This window comes from Biomphalaria glabrata, chromosome 7, assembly GCF_947242115.1.
Source record: "Biomphalaria glabrata chromosome 7, xgBioGlab47.1, whole genome shotgun sequence".
NCBI lineage: Eukaryota > Metazoa > Mollusca > Gastropoda > Planorbidae > Biomphalaria > Biomphalaria glabrata.
The window spans coordinates 11519878-11546200 of NC_074717.1; the positions used below are offsets into that span (position 1 = coordinate 11519878).

The 26323-nt window shown below is 35.3% G+C and overlaps 1 protein-coding gene across 1 annotated transcript; it reads left to right on the plus strand.

The window, feature by feature from the left end:
* Nucleotides 1-7710: 7710 nt before the first annotated feature.
* Nucleotides 7711-18793, plus strand: LOC106077908 (serine protease 30-like). The gene is made up of 8 exons (XM_013238610.2): nucleotides 7711-7955; nucleotides 11484-11633; nucleotides 11894-12068; nucleotides 12838-12948; nucleotides 13870-14036; nucleotides 15769-15927; nucleotides 16471-16613; nucleotides 18360-18793. Exons 1-8 carry the CDS (start codon nucleotides 7886-7888, stop codon nucleotides 18528-18530), a joined length of 1146 nt encoding a protein of 381 aa, XP_013094064.2. The 5' UTR covers nucleotides 7711-7885; the 3' UTR covers nucleotides 18531-18793.
* Nucleotides 18794-26323: the final 7530 nt, after the last annotated feature.

Below are 26323 nucleotides of genomic sequence, written 5' to 3' on the forward strand. Positions count from 1 at the left end.
AAGTTAAACATCCTGTATAAATATTTTCTTATGGCTTCAATATTTTGTGATGTTCCAACTTCTTGTTGTGATACTTGTTTCGCTAAAATTATCTTACAAATTGTCATCATTATTATTATTATTGGTTTCTCGTCACATCTATCTATACATATATATATTTCTCTTCATGGCTCAACCATTCCTGACACCAAGAAGTAATGGAAAGAGAACTCTTTTATTTCTGCAAGTCGAACTAGAGTTATCCCACGTATCTTTAGCTGCGAATAAAAAAGAGGAGGGAGGAGAACAAGTCATCTTATCTGTATTTACACGTCATTAAATAGCAGGGCCGGACTTAGCCATTGTGGGGCCCTATGGGAAACAGATTTCGCGGGGCCAAGTTTGGGTAGGGATACGGATAAAAAGTGAAAATTAAGAGTTTGTATTAGAAAATAAATTCGTCTATGCATTTTCTTAATTGTTTACTACGTACAGAATTACTTTACGAGCCTTGCGTGTAGCGAAGTCATACAGTATATCATAATAATTCTGTCTCCTACATAGATCACGCTCAATAGCAAGAATTACCAAATGCTTCATTCTGTCTTTGAGAATTGTTGACCTAAGGTAATTCTTCATTAGTTTGAAGCGCGAGAAGCTTCTTTCAACAGATTCCACAATTAAGGGTATTGCATAATGCCGTTTTTTATCGATCTTAGAATTTGCGTTTTTCATATTGAATGACACTCCAATATTACAATTTTTGGTCTATATTTCAGCAGATTTTAAAGAGTTTTCGAAAGATTTTAATAATTTCCGGATATTTCCAGGACTTTTTCGTATATTTTGCAATTTCAGAAGATTTCCAGAGCTCCTAGTAAATCAGGAGGCCGCGGGAAATCTGTTATAAAATTTACACCTAGAATTAGCGCGGGTCCTATGGAAGTGCGGGGCCCACTGCTGTCGCATAGGTTGCAGTGATCTATGCCGGTTGACATTTTTATTTTTAGTTTGAATACACTGTTAATAATTCAGAATAATTAAGAGAGACAGAGAGAGGGGGGGGGGAGAAAGAGAGAAAGAGAACATTAAAAAGATAAATCTAGATTTATTGTCATTTCGCTACATTCTAAATGGGTCAAATAAACGGTCACAAATTAGAAGAGTAAATTGATATTTTTTTTATTTAGAAAACAAAATACCAAGAGAAGTGTAGAGAGGGGAGCGGGAGTGTGGCATTCAATTGGGACCTTAGGAAAAAAAATTATCTCGAGGCCCGATACTGAAGGTTTGAAGAAATGTATACATGTTTGCTGTGTCTAATACCGAAAAGTCTTTGAAATTGGATGTCTACGAATAGGTTTTAAAATTTAAAAAATATATAACTTGAAATATAAACAAAATCAGCTAGAATGTTATCATATAGATGTTACCATTTAATTGAAATCCTCATTCACAAAAAAAATATAATATAAATTGAGAAGACTCAAAAGTAAAGTTACAATTATACATAAAACACTGAACCATAATCTTCAAATAGAATAGATTCTCAGAAAAACACAAAGATAAAGGCACATTCCTCGTTCCATATGCTAGGACAAATTTGTACAATTGCTCCTTCTTCCCTAGTGCTATTAGAGCATGGAATGAGTTGCCTGAGCCAACCAGTAAGAAAAAGTGACTTGACAGAATTTAAGCCATTGGTTAACATGCATGACTAAATTCATGACGCGTAGGACGTAATCATCTTCTTTTTTAAAGTAACGTCTTATTATATAAGATAAGATATGATTTTTATTGATAGAGGATAACCCATTTATAGCTTAGCTTTTGAGTATATTCGGCACAGAGTTACGACATCAATGATTACCGAATTACTTTTTTATAACAATTTTTATATTGCGGTGTGTAGTATTAAATTTGAAACTTATTTCGCTTTTAGCACAAAGTATTGTGGGTTTTTTTTAAAGTTAGCAGCAGTAATCTGTCGTAAAGGCCTTGACAATGTTTATTTTCTCCATTTATTACATAATTTCTCCCAAATTATCTCTTGTCAGTTTGTTACATTGTTTGCTAGTTTCCATTATTTCGCCGCCACATTGTTTCATTTTGTTTTTTGTTCTTTTTCTCTCTTGCTGAAGTTTTAAAGAAATCTTTAATAAATCAACGCTAAAACAAAGAGAAGATAACTCAATCAACAAATTACATGCTCACGTACATTTAGAACTAATCAGGCTCTCTTAATACAATACGATACACTCAAACATTAGTCTGAGAAAAACTAAACTGTTACCAAAATCCAGGTATTACAACAGGAAACACATTTTAAAAAATACTTTTATAATAAACAACAAAGCTTATTATTGGAATAATTGTATTAATTACCTTGGATCAGTCATGTGATTGAATTTGAAATAGATCTAGAATCTAGACTAATAAAAAAAATAAATTTGTGCGATTACAAATATCTTTACCAATATTTTTTTTGTTTAGCGCAACTTTATCCTTTTAGCTTTCTCACTACGCTATGATCCTATCGAAATTGTAAGGAGGTTGGAAAGGAGTCGGGTAAAAAGAAGGGTTATCTGGGTGATCGCTTTTTAAATGCATTTATTAAAACAAAACGTGAACGAAGTGCATTCGAACTGGAGGGCTAACGCCTACTCAAGCCAACACACTAACCACTGTGCCAGGGAACATTGTTTTCTCTCTAAATGTATTAAAGGTACTAAATCAACTTTTACCTCCTTACCAGTCAAGTACAATTTGTTTCTCCTTGTTAGAAATATCAAATACAATTATCATTGCCAACAGATAATTAACTAAAGCACTTTTTTAAAAAATTGATTCTTCTTTTTGTCAGGTAAAAAGAAATAATTGTACACAATTTCAGCCTGATCTCAAATATGTGTTGGAGCGATAACGTTTACAAACTTTTTACCAGACAGACAGACAAAGTGGTTAAGCTTGGTAAAAATTATTCTAAATTTGGCTTAGGACTAAACTAAACAATCTTCATCATGAGAAGATTACGTCTTCGGGTATGTAGGCACTATTCATTAAAGAGTTTAATAAATTAATATGCGTACTGGAATATTTCGCGTACCGTCTATATCTACAGGCCTAGCATTTCTTCATATACTCTCTTTGCAAATTTCTACATTTCTACAAATCCGGCCATGTTCATGAACGAGTTTTTCTTATATTGCGTTTTACATTTACTATAATTTCAACATTCGCTTAACCAGAATTTTTTTTTGGGGGGGGGGGGGAAATGTAATTGGGGTAAAAAAAATTATATCTATCACACATTAGTTATTAGGACTAAAATGTTCGCTTTTACGAAACAGTTATCGTCTTTATAAAGGAGGAATTGTCTTTTTTTTTTTAGTAGTTTTTTTTTAAATTATTTTACTTGTTATTCAGTAAAAATTTCAAATTTTATTTCCAAGAACACACTAGACAAACGTTCCCTGGAAATGCTAGACAGTTTCACAAGATCAACATTATTGAGATTTTGATCATGACTTTCCATGACTTTTCAGCTACATTACGAAATCTAAACGTCTTGAGGACCCTCAACAGTTCATTACTTTCTGTAGTCTTGTCTTAATGTTTTACATCAGTTGCGGTTTGCGCCCTGGATTGTCGTTCGGATTTATAGATGGTCAGGGGTTCAAACCCTGCCCGCTCCCATCCCCCATCGTCCTGCGGGAGGTTTGGACTAGGAAGTAAACTATCTTCAAATCTCAAGGAACATCCAAAACATGTAAAACATTTTACAAACATTTAAAAACATCTCAATCAGTAGAAGGTCGTCGTGATCTCTATCTCAATTTTTCTAGGAAGAATTCCTTTTCAAAATAAATAACATTTTAATGCCAAGATACATTTACAAGAAGGCAACACAAAGCAAAACACAAGACTACGTCTCTCGGTCTGAAAGAATAAGGTTTTTTAGACTCATGATCACTGAATTGCCAGTTAATGGGCAGGCACTGGTTTATTGAGACGAGCTCCGAAACCTATGTTTGAAGGTGTATGTGTAGTATTGCATTCAAGATGAATGTTCCACGTGAACTTTGTGTCTTGTAAAAGTTTCTTTCTGGACACAAGTATGTAGGTATCTTTTTGGGGAAATTGGCACACTTATTGACATGATCACCTCTAGATATCGAATCTGCATTCCCCATGTTTGTCTTTGTACACATCTCGAGTTCATAGAGGATAACTTTCAGGATATGTTCATCTTCTATTTGGCTGACATGACCAAGCCAGCTCTTAAATATGCAGAGTTAAGTTTAATAAAAATTATTATTATGTGAGAAACAAACAATTATTGACAAGCACTATTTCCGGTAGTAAAAGCCAACAAATTGCATATTCTGAGGCGAAGCAGGACTTTTTGGCGCCGCCGTTTTGGTGCGAAGGTCGTTTTGGCGCGGGCCGTTTTGGCGCGAAATACATTATGTACGTTTATTGTATTATTTCTTTTAAAAGAATTATTCATATCTATGTTTTGCATGCGTGTCTGTGTTAAGACATATTTTTCACGTACTAAATGTAAATGTGTGTTTGTTTTTCACATCATTTTCTTTAACAAACATTTTGGCTTGTGTATGTGTGTTTATTAAGAGACACTTTTATTTTCAAAAAAGTTTTTTAAGATATTACTTTAAATTTAAAAACAAAAATCGCGTGAGAGAGGGGAGGGGTGGAGGAAATAGTATATACAAAGAGTGAAATGTGAGCAGAAGAGAGGGGGCGGGATAGGTGTCAGATGTAATGATCATTCCCAAGGAAATGATCGCCAGACGCATGACGCCAACGACCAGTGCTCGGTGCTGGTCTTGTCTTCTTTTCACGTTAGAGTTTGTACTGACCACATTCCGTGTCTTGATCTTTACTATGTGTGGAGTTATTGTCGTCATTCAGCGTAATAGAGCTTTAGATGTTAACATGGTTTTTGTTATATTAAAGTGTGACACTTAGCTAGTTCGTATATTACACTAATGTCAAATAAAAAAAAATCTTTTGGAAAGAAATCCAAAAATGTCATCCAGTGCGATTAGCAGAACTCACATATAGCATGTCATTACCATTCAGGAATCTGACTTATTATAGGCCTATATTCATGAAATAAGCAAAACCTTTATAATTAAAAAAAAAAACAATTCGCTGAATGGTGTTAGAATTCATACTATACATACAATATTATGGTAGAGTGAAATAAACATTGTTATAAAAGATACGTGCTTATTAAATTATCGTCAAACGATATCTCGCGCCAAAACGTCCCGTCGCCAAAACGGCGGTGCCTAAACGGCGTCGCCAAAACGGCGGTGCCTAAACGGCGTCGTCAAAACGTCTGAGGTATCTAAAGTGCACTATTAGAAAGTTTTATTTTAAAAACCGTATATACTATTCTTAATGACTTATATCTTTCCGCGTCGTTCGGCGCATTGGGCGGCAAGCTGCTTCCACAAAACTCTGTCACTGGTAATGTCTGAAGCCTCTTCCCACCTGCTCTTCCCACCTCCATGAAAGTGTGGCGCCAAGTTGTACTAAAATGTCCCTGTTAGCGCTATAATGACCTCCATGTCATCGCAACTCTTATTATTCGTAATTCATTTTCTCGGAGAACATGTCCCGCAAACCTTATGCCACGCTCTGTTACAGCCTTATTAAGGGGTCGACTTCCAGTTTGGCATAGGATTTCCTTGATTGAGACCCGATCTCTAAAATCCGTCTTAGTCATCTTCGTTGAGCTACACTTAGTCTTTTTCAATTTCGGCAGATGACTATTCACTGCATTAATGGAGCCCAGCCACTGGTAGAAATGTGTAACCTCTCTTGGCTACGCTCTTGGAATTAGGTGACTGTAGTCTACTTTAGATTTTATATCGAATGGGAAGTTTTATCATGAAAATCATTTTTTGAGGGGTTTTAAACTAAAAAATCTGTGGATTTTTTAAAAAATAAATTTAAAACCCCATTAGCTACGCTCATATAACTTGATACTGTAGTTTGCTTTAGAATAAAATTGAACAGAGAGGTTTTCAACCTCAAAACTCTCTGTATTGGGTATTTAAACTCAAAACCACAAGGAGGGGTTTTAAACTTAAAAAAAAAGCCCTCTGGAGGAGTAGGTTTAACTCAAAACCCCCTTGGCTTTGCTACGCTCATAGAATTTTGAGCGTGTAATTTGCTTTTGTTTATATTGAAGAGGTATTTTAAGCTTCAAATCCCTCTGAATAGGGGTTTTAACTCAAAAACCCTTTGGTTACGCTTACAGAATTTTGAGTGTATAACTTGCTTTTTTGTATTGAAGAGGTGTTTTTTTTTTAGCTCTAAACCCGCTGGCTACACTTATAGAATCTGGTGACTGATGTATAGGTAGTCTTATATTGAAAAGGGGGGGGGGGGTATCGTAAATTTCGTAGGTGGTTTTAAAATAAAAATCTTCCTTAGCTATAGATGGTAGGGGGGGTTTTAAAAAACTCCCTTAGCTGCGCTGGGGCGAGTGATGGTTTAGTATTAAAATATTACCTAAAATAAACAGAATCAAAGCAAAAAATCAGTTATTAAATTCCAATCCGCTCCCCCCCCCCCCATTTGTTTATTTCGCTAGTCATGATTTGTTAATTATAAAAAAAGTTAATTAAAATTAATTTATTTATTTATTAAAAGTTAATTATAAAGGTTAATTTTGTATCGCAGTGCCTTAATGCGATAGTAATTCACACTCACTTCATTCGCTCCTTCTGTGTTAGTAAAATCTTGTAACATGAGGAAGCAGGAGGCTGTCTAGATCATATTATTATTACAGCTTGACTTGGTTTAGCTCTTAAAATCAGCTTTTTACAAAATATCTAAGAAGTCCAGTTTATATTTCTTTATACAGTCTATGCAGTTGGAACTCTAATCGTGTCAAAAAAACAAAATGGAAATCTACTCCACTATTGCGGATGTGAGTTCTTTTTATAGCGAGTGTTTGCTTTAAACCTGTAGACCCACCGTGAGATGTTTCATGCACAATGAAGACTAGCTCTATATATAGAATGTTAAACGTTTGACACACGAAATGATAACTCTCTTTCATCTTTCTCTCTTCCTCTCTCTCTCTCTCTCTCTCTCTCTCTCTCTCAACGAGAAAATAAGAAATTCTATTAAAACTCCTTGTGGTGCCATTTATAAGTCCAGATATCGTATTATAATGATAGCTGTTTCCTGGGGTCTCTAAGCTATAATTTGCGTTACCTATAAGTAAATCCGGCCATGTTCATTACTGATTTTGACATATATTACGTTCTAGTTTTACATTTGTATAATTGAGGTATTTTTTTTAATCATTTCATAAATATGTAACCTGTGATTAATAGTTAGACTAGAAAGCTTAAAGAATGTCTATTTTCAGATAAATCAGATATGCAAATTAAATACACAGAAAAAGAAATTAATACCGTTCTTCTAAATTGTAAATGAAGTTTTTTCTACGCAAACAATGCCTTGTTGTGCGGCAATTTTTCTATTGGTGTCATCGTTGTCTAAGTTCTATCTATAAAACTTACCACACTTGAGTGAGTAAGATAAGCCCATACCTGTCCATAGTGAGAACCCTTGGCATAGATAGATGGGCGGCACTTAAATGTTACAAGTAGACAAATATCCTGGAAGACGTTTCAACTCTTGCCTAAAGATGCTTGCTCTAGACAGCGATGCTAGGTCTGTAACCAGCCAATCGCTATCTGAAGAGACAAGAAACAGGGAGCAGGGGAGGTATCAGGAAGTACCGCATTTCTTTTCGAATAAATTTAAAACTTTTGGAATCTCACAAACTGTGGGACCCCATCGGTTTGACTGAGCAGAGTGAATCAGAGGCAGACTGAATCAGAGAGTAGGCACAATGTCGCTACAGAGATGTCTTACTTGCTGGGCAGTTGTCTTGGTTAGTGTCCACATGGCATGGGCTGCAAGTAAGTGACATATCTTTAGTTTGAGTTTTAAGATTTCTATCATATATTCTTTTAACAAACTAGGCGACATATTTAGATTATTGCAAAAAATTATAAAAAATCCCCATTAGTGGATGACAAAATTTCATCTTAAATATATTGTGATAGGTTATTGCAAAAACCCATTGTAGTATTGATCAATACTGTAAATGAGTTAAAAATAAATTTTCATTTTAAATATATTCTGATAGCTTATTGCAAAATGCCATTGTAATATAAATCACTACTGTACATGAGTTTAAAAAGAACCTTTGTATTTGATTGTTACATTTTGTAAACATTTAGTTAGCATTTTTCATTGAATCTAGAAATTTAAAATGACAGATTGAATGAAAGGTAAAAAAAAAATGGAACATTTGGATAGACATGCTTCTGTATAGATAGATAGATAGATAGATAGATAGATAGATAGATAGATAGATAGATAGATAGATAGATAGATAGATAGATAAACTGTGTCCTAAGAAATGATATAACAACAATATTGATGCTATAACATAAAGTTGTCAAGTGAAACTATGACACGCTAATGACTCTCAATAGAACCAAACTGCAAGTGTGTGCGACCAATTCAATTGAAGTTAAGTCCCTGTCAAATACGTACCTAAGGTATTTTATGACCATCTGTTTCCGAGGCGCATACTGACATACTGCCTTACACACACACACACAGACATAAAGGAACTCTTCCCACTGAGGCTATTGACACTGTTGAACTATCTGCTTCCTTCTTCTTGAGCCCCAAATCTGTATTTGATCAGCCGATTGCGGTGTTTACACTCAAAGGGTATTTCGATGCTAAAGTAGACTTGAGGAATGGAGAAAGATTATGTTAACATCTCAGTCGGTTTAGGTACAAGTGAAGTCACGTGTATCATTACCAGACGATATATGTATGAGATTTAACGACACCCACATCTCCTCTCCTTGTCCTTAACACACGTATAGGTATTTTTTCACGCGGTTTAGATCTAGGTCAGACCTAATGAAATATACAGTATAACTGAAACAAGAAAAACATTAAAAATACTTTTTTTTTTTTTGAAAAGACAATACCTGCTACTTATTGAGCAATTGTTTTTCTTTTAAAAATTAATGAATGTTAGATTTTAAAACATGTTTACCCCTCCCCCTTGCCCCTTCTCCCTGAGAAAGAATCCTGGTTAAGCGAATGTGTAGATCTAATACACCTTTTAATATTCCAATGATAAACATTTAGATATAGACTTAGACGATAATGTGCATTAATTTATTTAACTCTTGCATCAATAAAGCCTTAAATTCGGAAATTCTCTAACGCGATAGTCCTTTCAAGAACGTGATAGTCCTACAAAGCAGATGTAGGATCTAGATCTAGTTCTCTAGCCAAATTTACATTTATTCATTTTTTACTTTGAAAATTTATAACGATCAAACTTATTTTTCCCCATGTGGCCAACGCGCTAGTAATTCTTTTCTCAGCGATATACATCAACTGTTAAATGTAGAGGTAAATCATTACAGCCATTTTTTGAGATCAGCGTCCGCCCAACCTCCACGAAGGAGTGACTTGAATAGAGGTATTGTAAAAATATTTTTTAAATATTTTTAAAAAAATCAGACTCAGACTTCTAAGATGGTGCGCTAAATAAACATGTATTTATTTAACTCTTTAATCATGTATACATGCGGAAATACCCGCAGACGTGTGCGTTCAAGAGACACCTTTTTTTTTAATCCCAGTATGGCTAATTAGCAAAATAATTCTTTTCACAAAGATATACAAAGATACTGTAAAATTTTTAAGAAAATTGTTAGAGCCGTTTTCGAGACGCGTGTCCAGGTTCCAGGTTTTGCCGATTAATTTGCAAGCTGAATTGAAGAATTTTAACAATATACTTTAAATAGAACGCACTCACATATCATTTGAGTAAAATCAGATGTATGAAAACAGTTATGGAAAGTAATGTAGTCGAAATGGTTAAGGGAAATGTCGAGACTAGAACTAGAATATAAGTTAGGATTGTGGGCTTACACAATAATAATGACGAGTGAACATCTATATGTTTATACAAAGCTTATATCAACTCCCTCTGTCTGGTAAAACGTTCCTACACGTTATTTCTCCCACAGCCAATCTCTGATCAAGTATACATTTTGTACAATTATTTCATGGACCTGACAAACAAGAATATTTTTTTTAAATTAACCAATTAGTTAAATAACTATTGGTAATTAATTATTTTGTTTGGTATCAAACAAGGAAAAGAAACTGTACTTAGCTTAAGTGTTATAATCTAAATTAGTCCCCCTTCTACTTTGTGTAGAGAATAAAGTGTGTCCTTAAAAGTTCAAAACTGACAATAGATAACTATAAAACCGTCTATTTTCTTTAGCACTTTGCTGGCACAGTGGATACAGTGGTTACCGTTTTAGATTGAGGAGGTCTGAGAACGTGAGCTCGCATTCAAGTTGTACATCTTTTTCCTTTATAAATATAAAATGCATTCAAAAAGCGATCACGGAAGCATTGATACAGATTTTCTCCATTTATCCACCTCTCCCTATCGGCTATCCCAACTGGTCCAGAGAAGTGATATACAGCAGTAAGAAAGCAAAAAGCATGGTATTGTGCTTAAAAAAAATATTTGCTAAAAACAAGCAAAATAAAAAAAAGCTTATATTAAGTCTAATTGTATCAATCAGTTCAGTCATATAATGTGATATACAATCAACCCTGACATAATAAATACTGTGTGATTAGAAATAGTTTTACAATAGTTTCTGTTCAGCTTTTAGCTTTCCTAATGCGCTATGATCCTATCACTTGTCTGGACCAGTTGGAGAAGGGGGCGGGAAGAAGGGGGTATTTTGGTGAATGTCGTTTTTTTAAATAGCATTAAAAAAAAAAGTGTTCACTCAGGGCTCGAGTTCTCAAGGGGACTAATTCAACATATACCACCACATCTGTCAAGTACGATTTCTTTCCCTTGTTCAAGATACATACAAAATGGTTAATAAGCAATAGTTAACTAATTGGTTATTTTTTTCTTCGTTCTTCTCTTGTCAGGTAAAAACAATTGTGCAAAATTTCAGCTTAATCCGAGATTGTGGGAGAAATAACGTGTACAAACTTTTTACCATACAGACAGACTGACAGACAGACAAACAAAGTGAGTGAGCTTTGTAAAAAGATTGTGGGAGAAATAACGTGTACAAACTTTTTACCATACAGACAGACTGACAGACAGACAAACAAAGTGAGTGAGCTTTGTAAAAAGATTGTGGGAGAAATAACCTGTACAAACCTTTTTACCATACAGACAGACTGACAGACAGACAAACAAAGTGAGAGAGCTTTGTAAAAAGAAGCAAAGTTTACCTTATTGATATTCTTGATAATATTGTTGTTAAGATTGTTGTTATTGTTGTGGCCTATATTTTTTATTTTGTTGTGTACATTTTGCTGTTATTGCGGTTGATCTTAACAAAATTTTCAACACTTTAAAGCCCGCTGCAGTTCACTTGTGAGGTACGGAATTCCAGGACAGTGTGTGGACAAGAACCTGGGATGTCCTTACGGCACAGAAGAGTTCGCTATCTATAGCAATTACATAGGCTGCATTACACCCGTGCAGTTGTGTTGCCTAGCATTGCCTGGTGAGTAAAGAATTAGTCAGCCTCTAATCCAGACTGTTGCATACCATGTCACAAAACTCTTTTGCTTGTAAACGTGTGCATTATATAGATATATATCTTAAAGTGTATTTTCAGAGACCATCTTCTAGCCGGCTAATTTACTCTATGCCAGTGAGGGCAAAATGGCGCCTTTAATATTTTCTGAATAATCACATATTATCAATGCCTGCCTAAAAGAGATTGTATAAAATAATTCTTGTATGTGTATTTCCTATCCACAGCGACCACAACAACACCTACAACCACAACGACCACAACTACCACCACGACCACGACGCCAATAAAAGTAACAAGATCGCCTTCCACGTGTGGTGTGGCCAGCCGAGTCGTCTTTGACAAAATCTACAATGGAGCCCTTACAGCACCTTGCGATTGGCCATTTGTTGTCTCATTGAGGTAATGAAATGTGAAGACAATAGTGGTCAGTGTCCACTACCAACGTATCTCCTGTTAGGCCATGAAAAGGAATTTGGTGTGTAAAAGTTAAGATTTGTTTTGTTTTGTTTTTATCGGGTTTAGGTTTTATATAACGACAAAAAAAAAGGCTCGAGTTGGAGATGGCATTAAAAGTAATTGATAGATTAGCGTCTTAGAAGGCAGTTGAGTTTTTCTTTTAGACAGTTATTTTCTTTAGCAGCGACGACACCTACGGATTCCCTTTATCACTGCATTTTAAAATGTTCTGAATTATCAACACTCGTTGTCAACTCATTTCTTTGAATTCGTCTAAGCTGTACTTGCAATTGTTCTTTGAGGTTACCTCCGCGTTGGCTTAGTCATTACTATACACAGGACACAGCGAAAAGGTTCCCGACATTTCCAGTAGTATGTTCCTATCACGAGCTTAGGTTCTCTCCGCGAGGGCATTTTCCTCTCTCAAGGTGATTTACAACCACGAAAGTGTGTTCTTAACAAAAATTTATTTTCTCACCGCGAGCGTGTGTTCCTATATTGTAACCGGGGAAAGGGTGTGAAATAATTAGTAGATAACTCTCAGCACGTTTTTCATCATGGAAGTTATCTTCCCTTAGAAATACGCAAGATGATTTCAATAAATTCACCGATGTGCTCGGTCTCCGAACTCTAAAATATCTTTGGGATACTATATAAATCCGATTGGAAGTTATTTCAACCATTGTTAACACCTAATTCTATGATTTTTCAGAGGTCTCTTTGATGATGCAACTATTTTGAGTTATGATACTACTGGTCACGTCTGCCAAGGTGTTTTGATAGGCAACCAATGGGTACTTACCAGCGCTAACTGTGTTCTACAGTAAGTGTTCACTGTTTCATGGGAGAGAGAGACAGAGAGAGAGAGAGAGAGAAAGAGCGGGAGAGAGGAGAGAGGGAGGGAGAGAGAGAGTGAGATAGAGTTTGAGAGAGAAATAGGGTATTTAGAAAAAATGTTTCAGATATGCCTATCGGGGCTAAGCAACACAACTCAGCTCAAGTCACATGTCTAATAAAAAATTCCTAGTCTACATCAAGATTTGAACTCTAGGCGCCTCAGTTACGTAGTCAAGCTGTTAATGTCACTTAGCCACACCGTGGCCTTATTACATTAAACAGGACAATATGACAATATATGAGCTAGATCTATTATTACAGTATAAAGATCGTTCTAGCAGAATAGTTGATGTTAAGGTCATCTGTATCTCTGGCCAACGGTTAACATGCAGTGTGTCAGGTGGCCAACATAATTTCAGGTAATTTTTAGAGTTGGGTAGACTCAGGAGCTCCCTAAAATTGCCGAAATTCGAAATTCCAGTCTTCACCGAGATTTGAACCCTGGACTCTAGGCTAGGAAGCCAAGCACTTAGCTCAGCCACCGCGCCCCCTATCTGACTACAGTTTTGCTATTAAAGACATCAAGAATAACGTTAGAATTCAGTGACGTTGGGCCTATGTTAAAAGGCGACTAGACGATCATATTATTAAACGAAAGCATGTCTGCAGGGGTTTAATGTGTTTATTTATACAAGTAAAATTTTATTGAATAATTCTTTAGATATAACTAAGAGTAGTATAAAAGAGATGTAAGTATTTGCGGAAGGGATTTCAATTAAATGGTAAATATGTAAGTATTGAGGGGGGAGGGATTTCGAGATTTAAAAAAAATGAAGGAGGGAGGTGAAGACTACTTACATGGCTACGAAATAAATCAATCAATGTCTGTTCACTTTTGTGTCTCTAGAACTGCAGGAAGTGTGGCCGATGTTCCTGCCAAAGTTCTTGTGGTGGTCAGTGAGTACAATGTCACAAAGCTAGACATTGATCCTTTGACTGACCTCCCACAGGAGCAGCTGATGAGAGTGAGTCAGGTTTATCTTCACCCAGACTACGTTCAGACTTCAAAAGCAAGTAAGTTATATTTAATGTTTTCTAACTTGCCGCGATCGAAATGACTCTGCCACTTTGTTGAATAGATTGTTTACTACTATTGATCCTTGTTACCGCATACATCAAAGTCATAATAGTAAAAAAAAAAGCAAGGTTACAAAGACAGTTTGTGTGGAAACACAAACTCAAAATCGGCCCCCGAAGTGGTCCACCCAGGCAGGTTTCAATATTTTCAAAAAGAACATCTGAATGAAATTCTATCAAAGAAAAATGACAGAAAAGAATGGAGAAAGAAGGTTGACAGATCTTGTGAGATGCCCCAGTGGTCCAGCAGACCAAAGGATAGGTGAAAGTGAATGTGTACATCCATAATGTAGGTTATCATCAGTGCATCTATAATGTAGGTTATCATCAGTCCATCCATAATGTAGGTTATCATCAGTGCATCTATAATGTAGGTTATCATCAGTCCATCCATAATGTAGGTTATCATCAGTGCATCCATAATGTAGGTTATCATCAGTCCATCCATAATGTAGGTTATCATCAGTCCATCGATAATGTAGGTTATCATCAGTCCATCCATAATGTAGGTTATCATCAGTGCATCCATAATGTAGGTTATCATCAGTCCATCCATAATGTAGGTTATCATCAGTCCATCCATAATGTAGGTTATCATCAGTCCATCCATAATGTAGGTTATCATCAGTCCATCCATAATGTAGGTTATCATCAGTCCATCCATAATGTAGGTTATCATCAGTGCATCCATAATGTAGGTTATCATCAGTGCATCTATAATGTAGATTATTATCAGTGCATCCATAATGTTGAACTGATTTCTCTTTACTTTCGCTACAAGGACGTATCACTTCACTTTGTGTCGCTATTTCCCTTCAGAAAGTAATTCATGGACCAAATGTTGGGAAATCGTTCCAGCCCACATACTTCACTACATTCAAGAACATACGTGCTCCAAATATTTTGTACATTCATCTTATTTGAATGAGTTTATGACTGCTACGTTCCATTTTTTTCCCAACGGCGATATATAAAAAGTTATAATTATTGTTTATTTCCTTACGTAGGTCAAAACTAGTAGAACTATATCATATGTATGTGTAACACTCATAATAATAAGGCCTGTCTACGAGTCTGAAGAATAATGAGGAATGCATTATTTTCCATTGCTACACCGCCCCAGCTGTGACCTACATATTTTGCCATAGTAGCACAGACCTAATCATTGTCCATCAGTGTTCAATTTAGATTTTCTATTGATCGTCTACGTCTGTCCTAGGCAGCTTATTTTCTTTAAGTCTCTAATGTGTACCCCGCGGCCTTTATAAGTGACCTCCAGCTGTCTCGTTCTGAGGCCGCATGCAACCAGGTGCTCTCTTCTATGTCAGCTTAAGCAAGTTGGCGCCTAAGCTGGTCTTTAAATCGTTTCCGTGGGGCACCACTTTCAGCTCTCAACAAAAGACGTGTGGGGGATACGTGCCCTGCCCAGCGTAACTGTTGGACCATAACAAGTCCCTCCATGTTGTCCATACCGGCGTTCGCAAGGACATCACTGTTGTGTAGTGTGGTCTTGCCACCGTATGTCCATGATGGAGCGCAATCATCTTTGATGAAGGCGCTCAAGTAGTCTTAAGTGTTTTCTGTATAATGTCCATGTCTCACGTCCCTGTAGAAGTAACACTTATAAGTCACAAACAACTCTATTGAAGACAAATATATCTACTTACAGACAACGATGTTGCCTTGATCAAGCTCCAAACAGCGATATCTGGGCGCTGCTCCAACACCATCTGCCTGCCTACTACCGCAGACGCCGCCAACACATGTAACGGTTATAACGAATGCGTCGTCACCGGATGGGGTTTGACCTCCACAGAGAAGATAGACGGTAATTAACAAAATTAATGTCAGTTTTTATGCAACCTACTGTTTTAATATTGGAGTATCACAGAGTTATCTCTCATCATGACATCGACTTTTATGAAAGGTTACTGTAGATGTTTAGCCATGTGTACGTGTATATGGGGGCGAGGTGACTGAGTGGGTAAGCGCTTGGCACTTGAATTAGAAAACATATATGGAATTGTCATTTGCATAAAAACTATTTTAAAAAATCTTAAACTGAAAGAGATCACTCCTTACATTAAGTAGATTAAATAAAAATAAATGTATTTATATATAATTACTTAGACATTTATACGGTATTTATAGCCAAGTAATTAGATCTATGTGGAAACGTTTCTTAGCTAAAAATATTTTACATTTAGGCATACCGAAGGACAGATAGACGGCTATATGGACGGATTGGTAGATAGATAGATAGATAGATAGATAGATAGATAGATAGATAGATAGATAGATAGATAGATAGATAGATAGATAGATGAATAGATAGTCCGCATTCTTTAATTCTTCTACTGGTTTCCAACAGACTACTTTGGCGGACTCTTCTTCGGAGCGGTCAGTCTGCTCTCCAAGGAAGCTTGTGATTTGATCAGCACACGTCAAAGTTTACCAAGACCAGTGGGCTCTACATGCATGTACCCTAGGGACACTGACACTGGTGCCTGCGATGTAAGTCTCTACGCACACACAACACACACAACACAGAAACACACACTCACACTCTCTCTCTCACTCACACACACCCATACTCACACGCACAGGTGCTTAAAGAAATATAAATGACACATCAAATAAGCCTAACGTCCAACATATTACATAGAGGCAATAAGATTGGCAGATGACATTTGATAATTAAATGAAATGTCCTTTGCATGACATAGATACTACATAGTTTCAATCCCGACCATAAATGAGTGTTGTGAACTCCCGACCTGGTTTTGACATGGCCACATAAACGTATGTAGTTTAACTCTTCAAAGAAACACCAGGGATGTATTAGGAACAGAATATAGATTTAATTAAAGTAATCAGAATGAACTTATGTAAATAACGTCATCAAATGTTGAACTATTAAATATACAACAAATTATGCAACTCCCTTCTACTGCCCTTCTACTATTAGTCTCAAAACTCAGGCCTCTATCAACAATAACAATCTGTCAAGGGACGTCATTCTACCCCAACCAACGGACCTAGAAATAACAAATAAACCTAGAAATTGTTAACTCTTAGACCCAAGAGTCTATAAAGTGCCATCCACAATTCTACATTTAAACCACCACAATGAGAATGCAAAAAGATTCTGAAAACAACAAAAACCAGTCAATGAAATGGAACAATTATTTCAGCACTTTTGGAAACGTATGATTGCTAGCAGATACTATACATTATGAGAAACAAAACATGACATGGAACATAGAATCATAGCACCACTAAGGTTAACAATATTATAAAGAGTGGACGAGGGCGTGTAATCACGTGGCATGGGGTGGCGATGCTAACGGAGACCAAGAGATCTCAAGTTCAACTCCCGTGATGTTTTTGTTCTAATTCTGCGGTTGGTCGTTTTGTACTTTCCATCAAATATTCTCAGTAACAGCAGTAAGAGCTAGTGTGAACACTAAATTACTATTATTATTAATAGTTTTACGATTATTTAACTTATTAATTGTATTAATTTCCATTTCGTAGTTGAACTGAAGGGACTTCAATCACTAAATGTTTTGTTCCTGTTCACCTTCACCTATCCCTTAGTTTGTTGAACCGTTGGGACACCACGCAAAATTTGTCAACCGTCTTTATCCATTTCTCTCTAGCTTTATCCTCGGATAAAGCTTCGTTCATTTCTTTGATATTGTCTTTCAATCACTTTCTTTGTCTACCTCTTCATCCCTGACGGTACAGTCTTACACTACCTTCATAGCCCCCGAGAGCATCTTCCATTATCTTTCAATCCTATTACGATTGCTTAATTTATTATTTGCATTAATCCCTATTTAGTAGTCCCACTGATAGGAACTAAAATGCCTACAAAAAAAGTTTTTTTCATCTAACAATCTTATCAAGATTAATAATTAATTTCAAAGCGGTGGAGGTTGATATTTTGTATATAACTAGATCGTAGTGAAGATTGATAGACTTTCAGTTTCTATATTGAAAAACATTTTGCTTTAGAAATTACTCACAGCAAACAATTGTTGTTGAAAATATTTTGCAAGTCCTTTACATTTAATTGTCAAGTCTTTGCTTCCACTTTTAATTTTAAAAATGTTTTATGAAGTCTGTATATTTAGGGGTATTGCCTTGACAACGGTGAATAAATAATAATAATTGATATCATGAAGGCTTTTTTTGTGTGTGTATTTTCTATCGTTTATTATAACTGATATCTCAACCAATTTTCTTTTTCTGCAGGGGGATGAAGGAGGAGCGGTTATGTGTTTTGATGGACAGAGGTGGACAGTTCGAGGGATACTTCCTGCGAATTCGTGCCTGAACGGCCAGTACTCATTTTACCCCACAGATGTGAACCTCTACCTGGACTGGATCAACACGGTTGTCACTGCCAATGGTGGTTATTTGTAGACCTCAACTCAGGAATAGTTTTTTTTTTATCATGGATGTGTTTCTTTTAATTTTTTCTTTTAAAGGAAACCTCAGCATTGAAGATTATACTACTAAAAAAGAACAAATTTTGTTTTTCTAAATAATTACAATTCTTGTTTCATTAAAAGGTTAGCCATTTTCTGCATATTATGACGTTTAAGTTAATTCTATAGTTGGCATCATGTCTAAATTTATCTTATGAGAGAACTCATATCAGTTAATTAATAAACGCTATTGTTATAGACGGGTGTTAGTAATGTTGTCCCTATATAAACACATACTTTTGATGTAATTGAAATATATTGTTGCATGTATGTTAAACATAGGTATGGTTAAGGATGTTTACCATTCAGTGCAGTGTAATGGCGACCGTCACGTTATATTACTGCAATTAATTAAAACAACAATATTTTGTTACTAATAAAAGTTTCTTATATTAGTCGAAGAAATTTAATTTATTTGCTACTATAATAACATGGATACATTGTATCTGTACAGCACGCCCCCCTCTCTAAGCTACTAAAACGGAATATATTCCTTCCCCACCCTAGAATTCTAAAAATCCTCGAATCACTGATGCAATTTTAAAAAGCAAATGTATATTATATATCATAATAATAATAATAATAATTTTATTTATTATTTATAAAGCGCTGTTCACAAACAAAATGTAGGCTCAAGGCGCTGTGATAACATTACAAACATAAACACGAGAGCTAAAATGGCAAGATAATCTAAAAAAAAATTTAAATAGGTAGGTTTTAATGTTCTTCTTAAAAGTAGTTCCAAACCTTTGGTCCGTACACTGAAAAAAGCCCGCAGACCGTAGCTTTTGAGGGTGAAACGTGGCACTATTAGAAGCGTTGAGTCCATTGAGCGCAGGGCTCTCTGAGGGACATGTGGAGTGATCACTTCGCTAAGGTACAAGGGCATTCCTTTATTATACACTGATGACAAAGTATGCCCACCTTGTAGTCGATTCTCGCTTTCACAGGAGCCAATAGAGCGTGCGCAAGAGCGTAGTAGCAGAATCTCGTCTTGTTTTAGTAGGACTATTCGTGCGGTGGTGTTCTGAATTCGTTGCAGTTTGGCGGGTATGCCAGCGCTAGCACGGCGTTGCAGTAATCAAGGCGGGAGGGTATGAATGTTACAGCTAGTTGACTCCGTTGTTAAATATGGTCGGATCTGGCCTAATCTGCGCAGCTGCAAATAAAGACCTTTGCAGAGCTGACTTACGTGTGGGTCGAAAGATAGTGCTGAGTTAAAGAAAACTCCAAGATTCTACTCTACACGGACATAAGGAACCTTAGATCCTCCCGCGCCGTTCGGCGGATTTGGAGGCACGCTGCCTCCACAAAAATCTGTCACTATTAATATGTGAAGCCTGTTCCCACCTGGTGTCCACTGCTCTGAGGTCCTCCATGAAAGTGTGGCGGCAAGTTGTACTAGGAAGTCCCTGTGTGCGCTTTCATCGTAATGTCATGTAATGTCATAGCAATTCTTAGTATGCGTAATTCACTTTGTCGGAGAACATGTCCCGTAAACCTCATGCGACTCTCTGTCACAATCTTACTTAGGGTTCGACTTCCAGTTAGGTATAGCATTTCCTTGATTGAGACCCGATCTCTATAACTGACTCCTAAAATCAGTCTTAGCCATCTTTGTTGAGCCACATCTTTGTTGAGCCACATCTTTGTTGAGCCACATTTAGTTTTTTTTTTATTTTGGCAGATGCACTTCATGAATGAAGCCCAGCGACTGGTAGAAATGTGTCACCTCTCTTGGCTACGCTCTTGGAATTAGGCGACTGTAGTTTGCTTTAGATTTTAAAATATATGGAAGGGAAAATATATCGTCAAAATCATCTGTTGGGGGGGGGGTGAACTCAAAACCCCCTTTGGCTACGCTCATAGAATTTTGAGTATGTAATTTCCTTTTTTGTTTATATTGAAGAGGTAGTTTTTAGCTACAAACCCCACTGAAGCGTGTTTTAAACTCAAAACCATTTGAAGGGGTTTTTAATTTAAAGCTCTCTGGAGGAGGGGGTTTAACTCAAAACCCCTTTTGGCTACGCTCATAAAATTATGAGTGCGTAATACGCTTTTTTCGAAGAGGTGGTGTTTAGGTTCAAACCCCGCTGAAATGGAGGTTTTAAACACAAAACCCCTCATGGCTACACTCAAATAATCTGTTTACTGATGTATGCTTTTGTCTTAAATTGAAGAGGGGTTTTATTGTAAAAAAAAATTTCGGAGGGGGTTTTAAAATGAAAATCTTTCTTAGCTATGCTTTTGAATTTGGGGATTGTCGTTTGCATTATTTTTTTTTGTTTTATAGAACCGCAAAACCCCCTGTAGGGGGTTTTAAACTCAAAACACTCTTGTCTGCGCTAGTGCAAGTGATGGTTTAATATTAAAATCTCACCTAAATAAAGAAAATCAAAGCAAAAAAAACAGTCACCTTATTCCAACTCCTGGCTACGCCCATAATATATATATTGTTTGTTCTTTATGTATTAAAAGTGCAACCAGAGTCTCATTAGTCATCATCTCCTTGATGCCATTTGCATTATCTCTTACTCTCTACTCGTATCAATTTATTTATATTTTTAATATTAGAGATCTACATGTAAATGAACGATAGTGAGTCAATATTAATTGTTGTTCCCCTAAAATTAGTGGACGTGAGACTAAATACCCAAGCGCCTCCCACATCAGTGCGCTAATGAAACCGTTTTGCTTAGAAGCAGTCCTACGAACTTTTGATGCATATTTACAGTGTCAGATTATTTAGCATGAGTCTTTCTCAGCGTAACCTTGATAGTACTTTTCTTTCCGTCTCTTTCTGTATTTTGTTCTCGTTCTCTTGTTCATTCTTTTCCTATTCCCACTCATTGTTTTATCTCTTTCTAGCACACCTTTTCTCTCTTTCTCAGCCCTTTACGTAATCAAATACTCTCTCACCTCATCCTTCAATATTTTTGAAGTTCTGATTTTGTTTATCCAGCCATTATCTTTATATCTTAGAGTCTGCCTCTCTGAGTCTGCCTCTCTGAGTCTGTCTTGCTGTCTCTCTCTCTCTCTCTCTCTCTCTGACTCCGTCTCTGTTTCTCTCTCTCTCTCTCTCTCTCTCTCTCTCTCTCTATATATATATATATATATATATATATATATATATAGATAGATAGATAGATAGATAGATAGATAGATAGATAGATAGATAGATAGGATAGATAGATAGATAGATAGATAGATAGATAGATAGATAGATAGATAGATAGATAGATAGATAGATAGATAGATACATATGCTAACTGTTTTATCTGTAAACCGAAGACTATTTTTTTTAGAATAAGGAAAATATTTTTTTAGTTAAATCTTAGTCGGTGTCACTAAATAGTAAATACTTAATGTAGAACACAGTTGGCGCTGTTGGTAAGAGCCCATTTTTCTTTTATTTATATATATATATAAGATAACATAAAATATATAAGATAATTTTTATTGATCCAATCAAATGGAAATTCAGTTTGACAACAATTGACAACCTCAGCGTAACTACAGTAACAATAACATTCTAGATACGAACAACATTCACAAACGAAACACATACACACTCACAACCAGCGCTTTATGAATTAGACTTCTATGAACTTCTCGATGATGACAGATGATCTTGTAACACTCTGACCGAAAGTGGAATGAAGGAGTTTTTAAATCTTTCTGTTTTAGTTCTAATGGAAAAGAGACGACCACTTCGTTCAGATCTTATGTAATAGTTGTTTACTGGGTGAAGGTTATCTTTAAGAATCGTTAGTGTTTTGGAAAGGCATCTTTCATGGAAAAACCCTTGAAGAGATATATATGTGTGTGTGTAAAGGGCCTGATTTAAAGGAGTGCAGGTGGGACTACAGCCACGGGGTATCCACAAAAAGGGGCTCCACAAAAGAAAAATAAAGAAAAAAAAAAGAATTACTATTTTGACTCACATTCGCTTTGAGTTTCTATACCCCGCTATAGGGGGTCGTTTTAACATTCTTTTCATATTTTCACCTGATGCTGGCTTGTCTCTAACTGGCTATCAATCAAGGCAAGTCAAACATGTGCATTAAAAATACAAAAACCCTTAAAGGCTGATATTAATCTTATCCTGCAAAATAGTTTGTTCATGGACGTAAAGACTAGGGACTTCATCAGCTTTTTGGTCAAAGATTTAAAATATTGTTTTCCAAAAAATAATATATATAATTTTCAGTTTATTTGGGCATCTTGTTTACTAACATGATATAATACTTGGTTTATCTGGGTTGCTTGTTTACTAACATGATATAATACTTGGTTTATCTGGGTTGCTTGTTTACTAACATGATATAATACTTGATTTATCTGGGTTACTTGTTTACTAACATGATATAATACTTGGTTTATCTTGGTTACTTGTTTACTAACATGATATAATACTTGGTTTATCTGGGTTGCTTGTTTACTAACATGATATAATACTTGGTTTATCTGGGTTGCTTGTTTACTAACATGATATAATACTTGATTTATCTGGGTTACTTGTTTACTAACATGATATAATACTTGGTTTATCTTGATTACTTGTTTACTAACATGATATAATACTTGGTTTATCTGGGTTACTTGTTTACTAAAATGATATAATACTTGGTTTATCTGGGTTACTTGTTTACTAACATGATATAATACTTGGTTTATCTGGGTTACTTGTTTACTAACATGATATAATACTTGGTTTATCTGGGTTACTTGTTTACTAATATGATATAATACTTGGTTTATCTGGGTTACTTGTTTACTAACATGATATAATACTTGGTTTATCTGGGTTACTTGTTTACTTAAATGATATAATACTTGGTTTATCTGGGTTACTTGTTTACTAACATGATATAATACTTGGTTTATCTGGGTTACTTGTTTACTAAAATGATATAATACTTGGTTTATCTGGGTTACTTGTTTACTAACATGATATAATACTTGGTTTATCTGGGTTACTTGTTTACTAACATGATATAATACTTGGTTTATCTGGGTTACTTGTTTACTAAAATGATATAATACTTGGTTTATCTGGATTACTTGTTTACTAACATGATATAATACTTGGTTTATCTGGGTTACTTGTTTACTAAAATGATATAATACTTGGTTTGTCTGTGTTACTTGTTTACTAACATGATATTCTGATTGTATCTGGGATATCTGTTTTAAATAAAACCTTGTCATAAAAAAAAGGGAACTATTGAAGAACAAAAACAAAAGTATATTTATACAACCGAAAACTAAAAAAAATTGTTGCAAGGGAACAGTATATTAAAGGAACTCGATATTCACCTAACTTCAAAGGCAAAGCTAATGCTATATATATATGTAGCCCTTTAATAGTCACCAGACATACTAACAGGTGATGAATAATACAGCAATGAAGTCATTAGTCAATTTGTAGGACACCCCCACGCACTTCATTGACAGGGTCAGCAGTTATATAAGTTCATGTCGCTCGTCCAATGACCAGTGATAGGTCAATTCTTGCCCCTCCATTCAAAACAATTGTGCTTTTATTACTTTGGTGTTAGAGAATTCCTTACATAAGCGAGTGACTCAAGATGATGTTGTTATGTTTGGTTACGATTTTACTAGGGGTTGGCCTATGCGTCAGTCAGCAAGGTATGTATCTTCCGTGGCATTTCTTTTTCAATTAAGGAAGTTAAAAATTAATTTTCTAGCATAAGAAAGTAACTGTGTAAAAGCAACAAAGTATTAAAAAATGTAAAAAAAAAACAACAAGGTTACAAAGATAGTTTGTGTGGAAACACAAACTAAAAATCGGCCCCCGAAGTTGTCTACCTAGAGTCTTCACCAAGATTCGAACACGGGACTTCTGGTTTCAAGTGCCGTTTCCACTCAGCCACAACAATTCCATATATTCATTTAGCGTACACTTATATTTTTTTTAATAATAATTATTAACCTTACCGATACATTCAAAACTAATGACATGTTAATAAAGAGAAACTAAAAAAGATTTATTCTTCCTACAAAAATTAGCAAAAAATGGCAAAATGTAAAAAAAAAGTTCTTTACCTTTTTTAGTAAGCTAGCAAAAATGACTTGGACCAGACATTCCCCATGCAAAATAAAAATTATCATCTCCATCTCTATTTTATAATGACGTTTTTATGTTGTTGTTTTATTAGACAGCCACACTTCCTTATTAAATAAATATGTTGGGTTATTATAATGTTCAACAACAAAGTAAAGATATGTATACTTTTCCTGGTAGATTCTACATTCAGAATCCCATTTCATATACACACAAATGTTAAAGATCATGATACCAATCCATCATAGAAAAAGTGAGAGTTCAAACGTAGGCAAAGATATATTTTTTCAACCTTTTTCTTTTGTTTGGATGGGGAAGTTCCACACCTTGTGCCGACGTTTCGGTGGGCCGGATGGAACCACGTCGCGTGCCGGATCTGGCCCGCGGGCCGTATTTTGAGCATCACTGGTGTAAAGTATGAGCCAAAGGGACAGCGGACGATCCTACATTGTCATATAGGCTAATATATGGCCAGGGCATATAGATCGATATAGAAAATAGATAGATAGATAGATAGATAGATAGATAGATAGATAGATAGATAGATAGATAGATAGATAGATAGATAGAGATAGATAGATAGATAGATAGATAGATAGATAGATGGATGGATGGATGGATGGATAGATAGATAGATAGATAGATAGATAGATAGATAGATAGATAGATAGATAGATAGATAGATAGATAGATAGATAGATAAATAGATACATAGATAGATGGATGGATAGACTAAGATAATTAGAAAGAGAGAGGAACATATTGATATTGTCTAATTGTAACGTTGAATAAATAGATGATACATTTATCGTACTTGCAGTTGCAAAGGTCGATAGAGGCTAACATATAAATTATTGATTTAAATTAACTTTAAAAAATGTTGGACGTTAATTAAAAAACAAGGTTACAAAAACAAGAAACACGAACTCAAAATCGGCCCCCGAAGTGGTCCATCCAGGCAGATAAAAAGACAGGTTTTATTATTTTCAGAAATAACATCAGAATTAAATTTTATCAAAGACAAATGACAGAAAAGAATGAAGAAAGAAGGTTGACAGATCTTGTATGGTGCCCCAGCGGTCTAGCAGAGCAAAGGATAGGTGAAAGTGAATGTGTAATTAAATGAGAACTTGGCCTAACTGATGTCTTTTAATGAATATCTAATTATTCTAATTGTTTTGTGAAGGGTTTCGTTAATAAAAATTTCCTTACGTTAAACCTATAGTGAGTGCTACATCCTGCAGTTCAAGAGATAATATGAAAACCTACTTATCAATTGTTGTTTTAAAGTATGTTCAACTTATATGCATACTGAATAGATTTTTTTCTCTTTAAAAAAAAGTAAACATTATTTTTTGGTTAAATGTAGTAGCTAGTAGGACAGAACTTACAGAACGTAGCAATACAAATGTAAAAGACATTTTTTAACAAAAAGTCTAAATCCATTTGCGTAATAGTTCCCCCCACTAAAGAGCCTTGCATGTCTATTACTATTAATAGTGAACAGTTGTATAAGTGGTGTATTTTTATGAAAAAAAATGCTTGCATAAGTGATTTAAAAAAATAGATTTTTCGCTTTTAGAAAAGAAAAAAGTAGCCATTGCATCAGAACTTTGAATGGGCTAAAATATTATGATGTA

Excerpts from the sequence above, each read along its gene's own strand:
- LOC106077908 (XM_013238610.2), top strand. The coding sequence starts at position 7,886 with ATGTCGCTACAGAGATGTCTTACTTGCTGGGCAGTTGTCTTGGTTAGT. Across the intron at positions 12,949-13,869 it reads AGCGCTAACTGTGTTCTACA|AACTGCAGGAAGTGTGGCCG; the intron begins GTAAGTGTTCAC and ends TTGTGTCTCTAG. Across the intron at positions 14,037-15,768 it reads CGTTCAGACTTCAAAAGCAA|ACAACGATGTTGCCTTGATC; the intron begins GTAAGTTATATT and ends ATCTACTTACAG.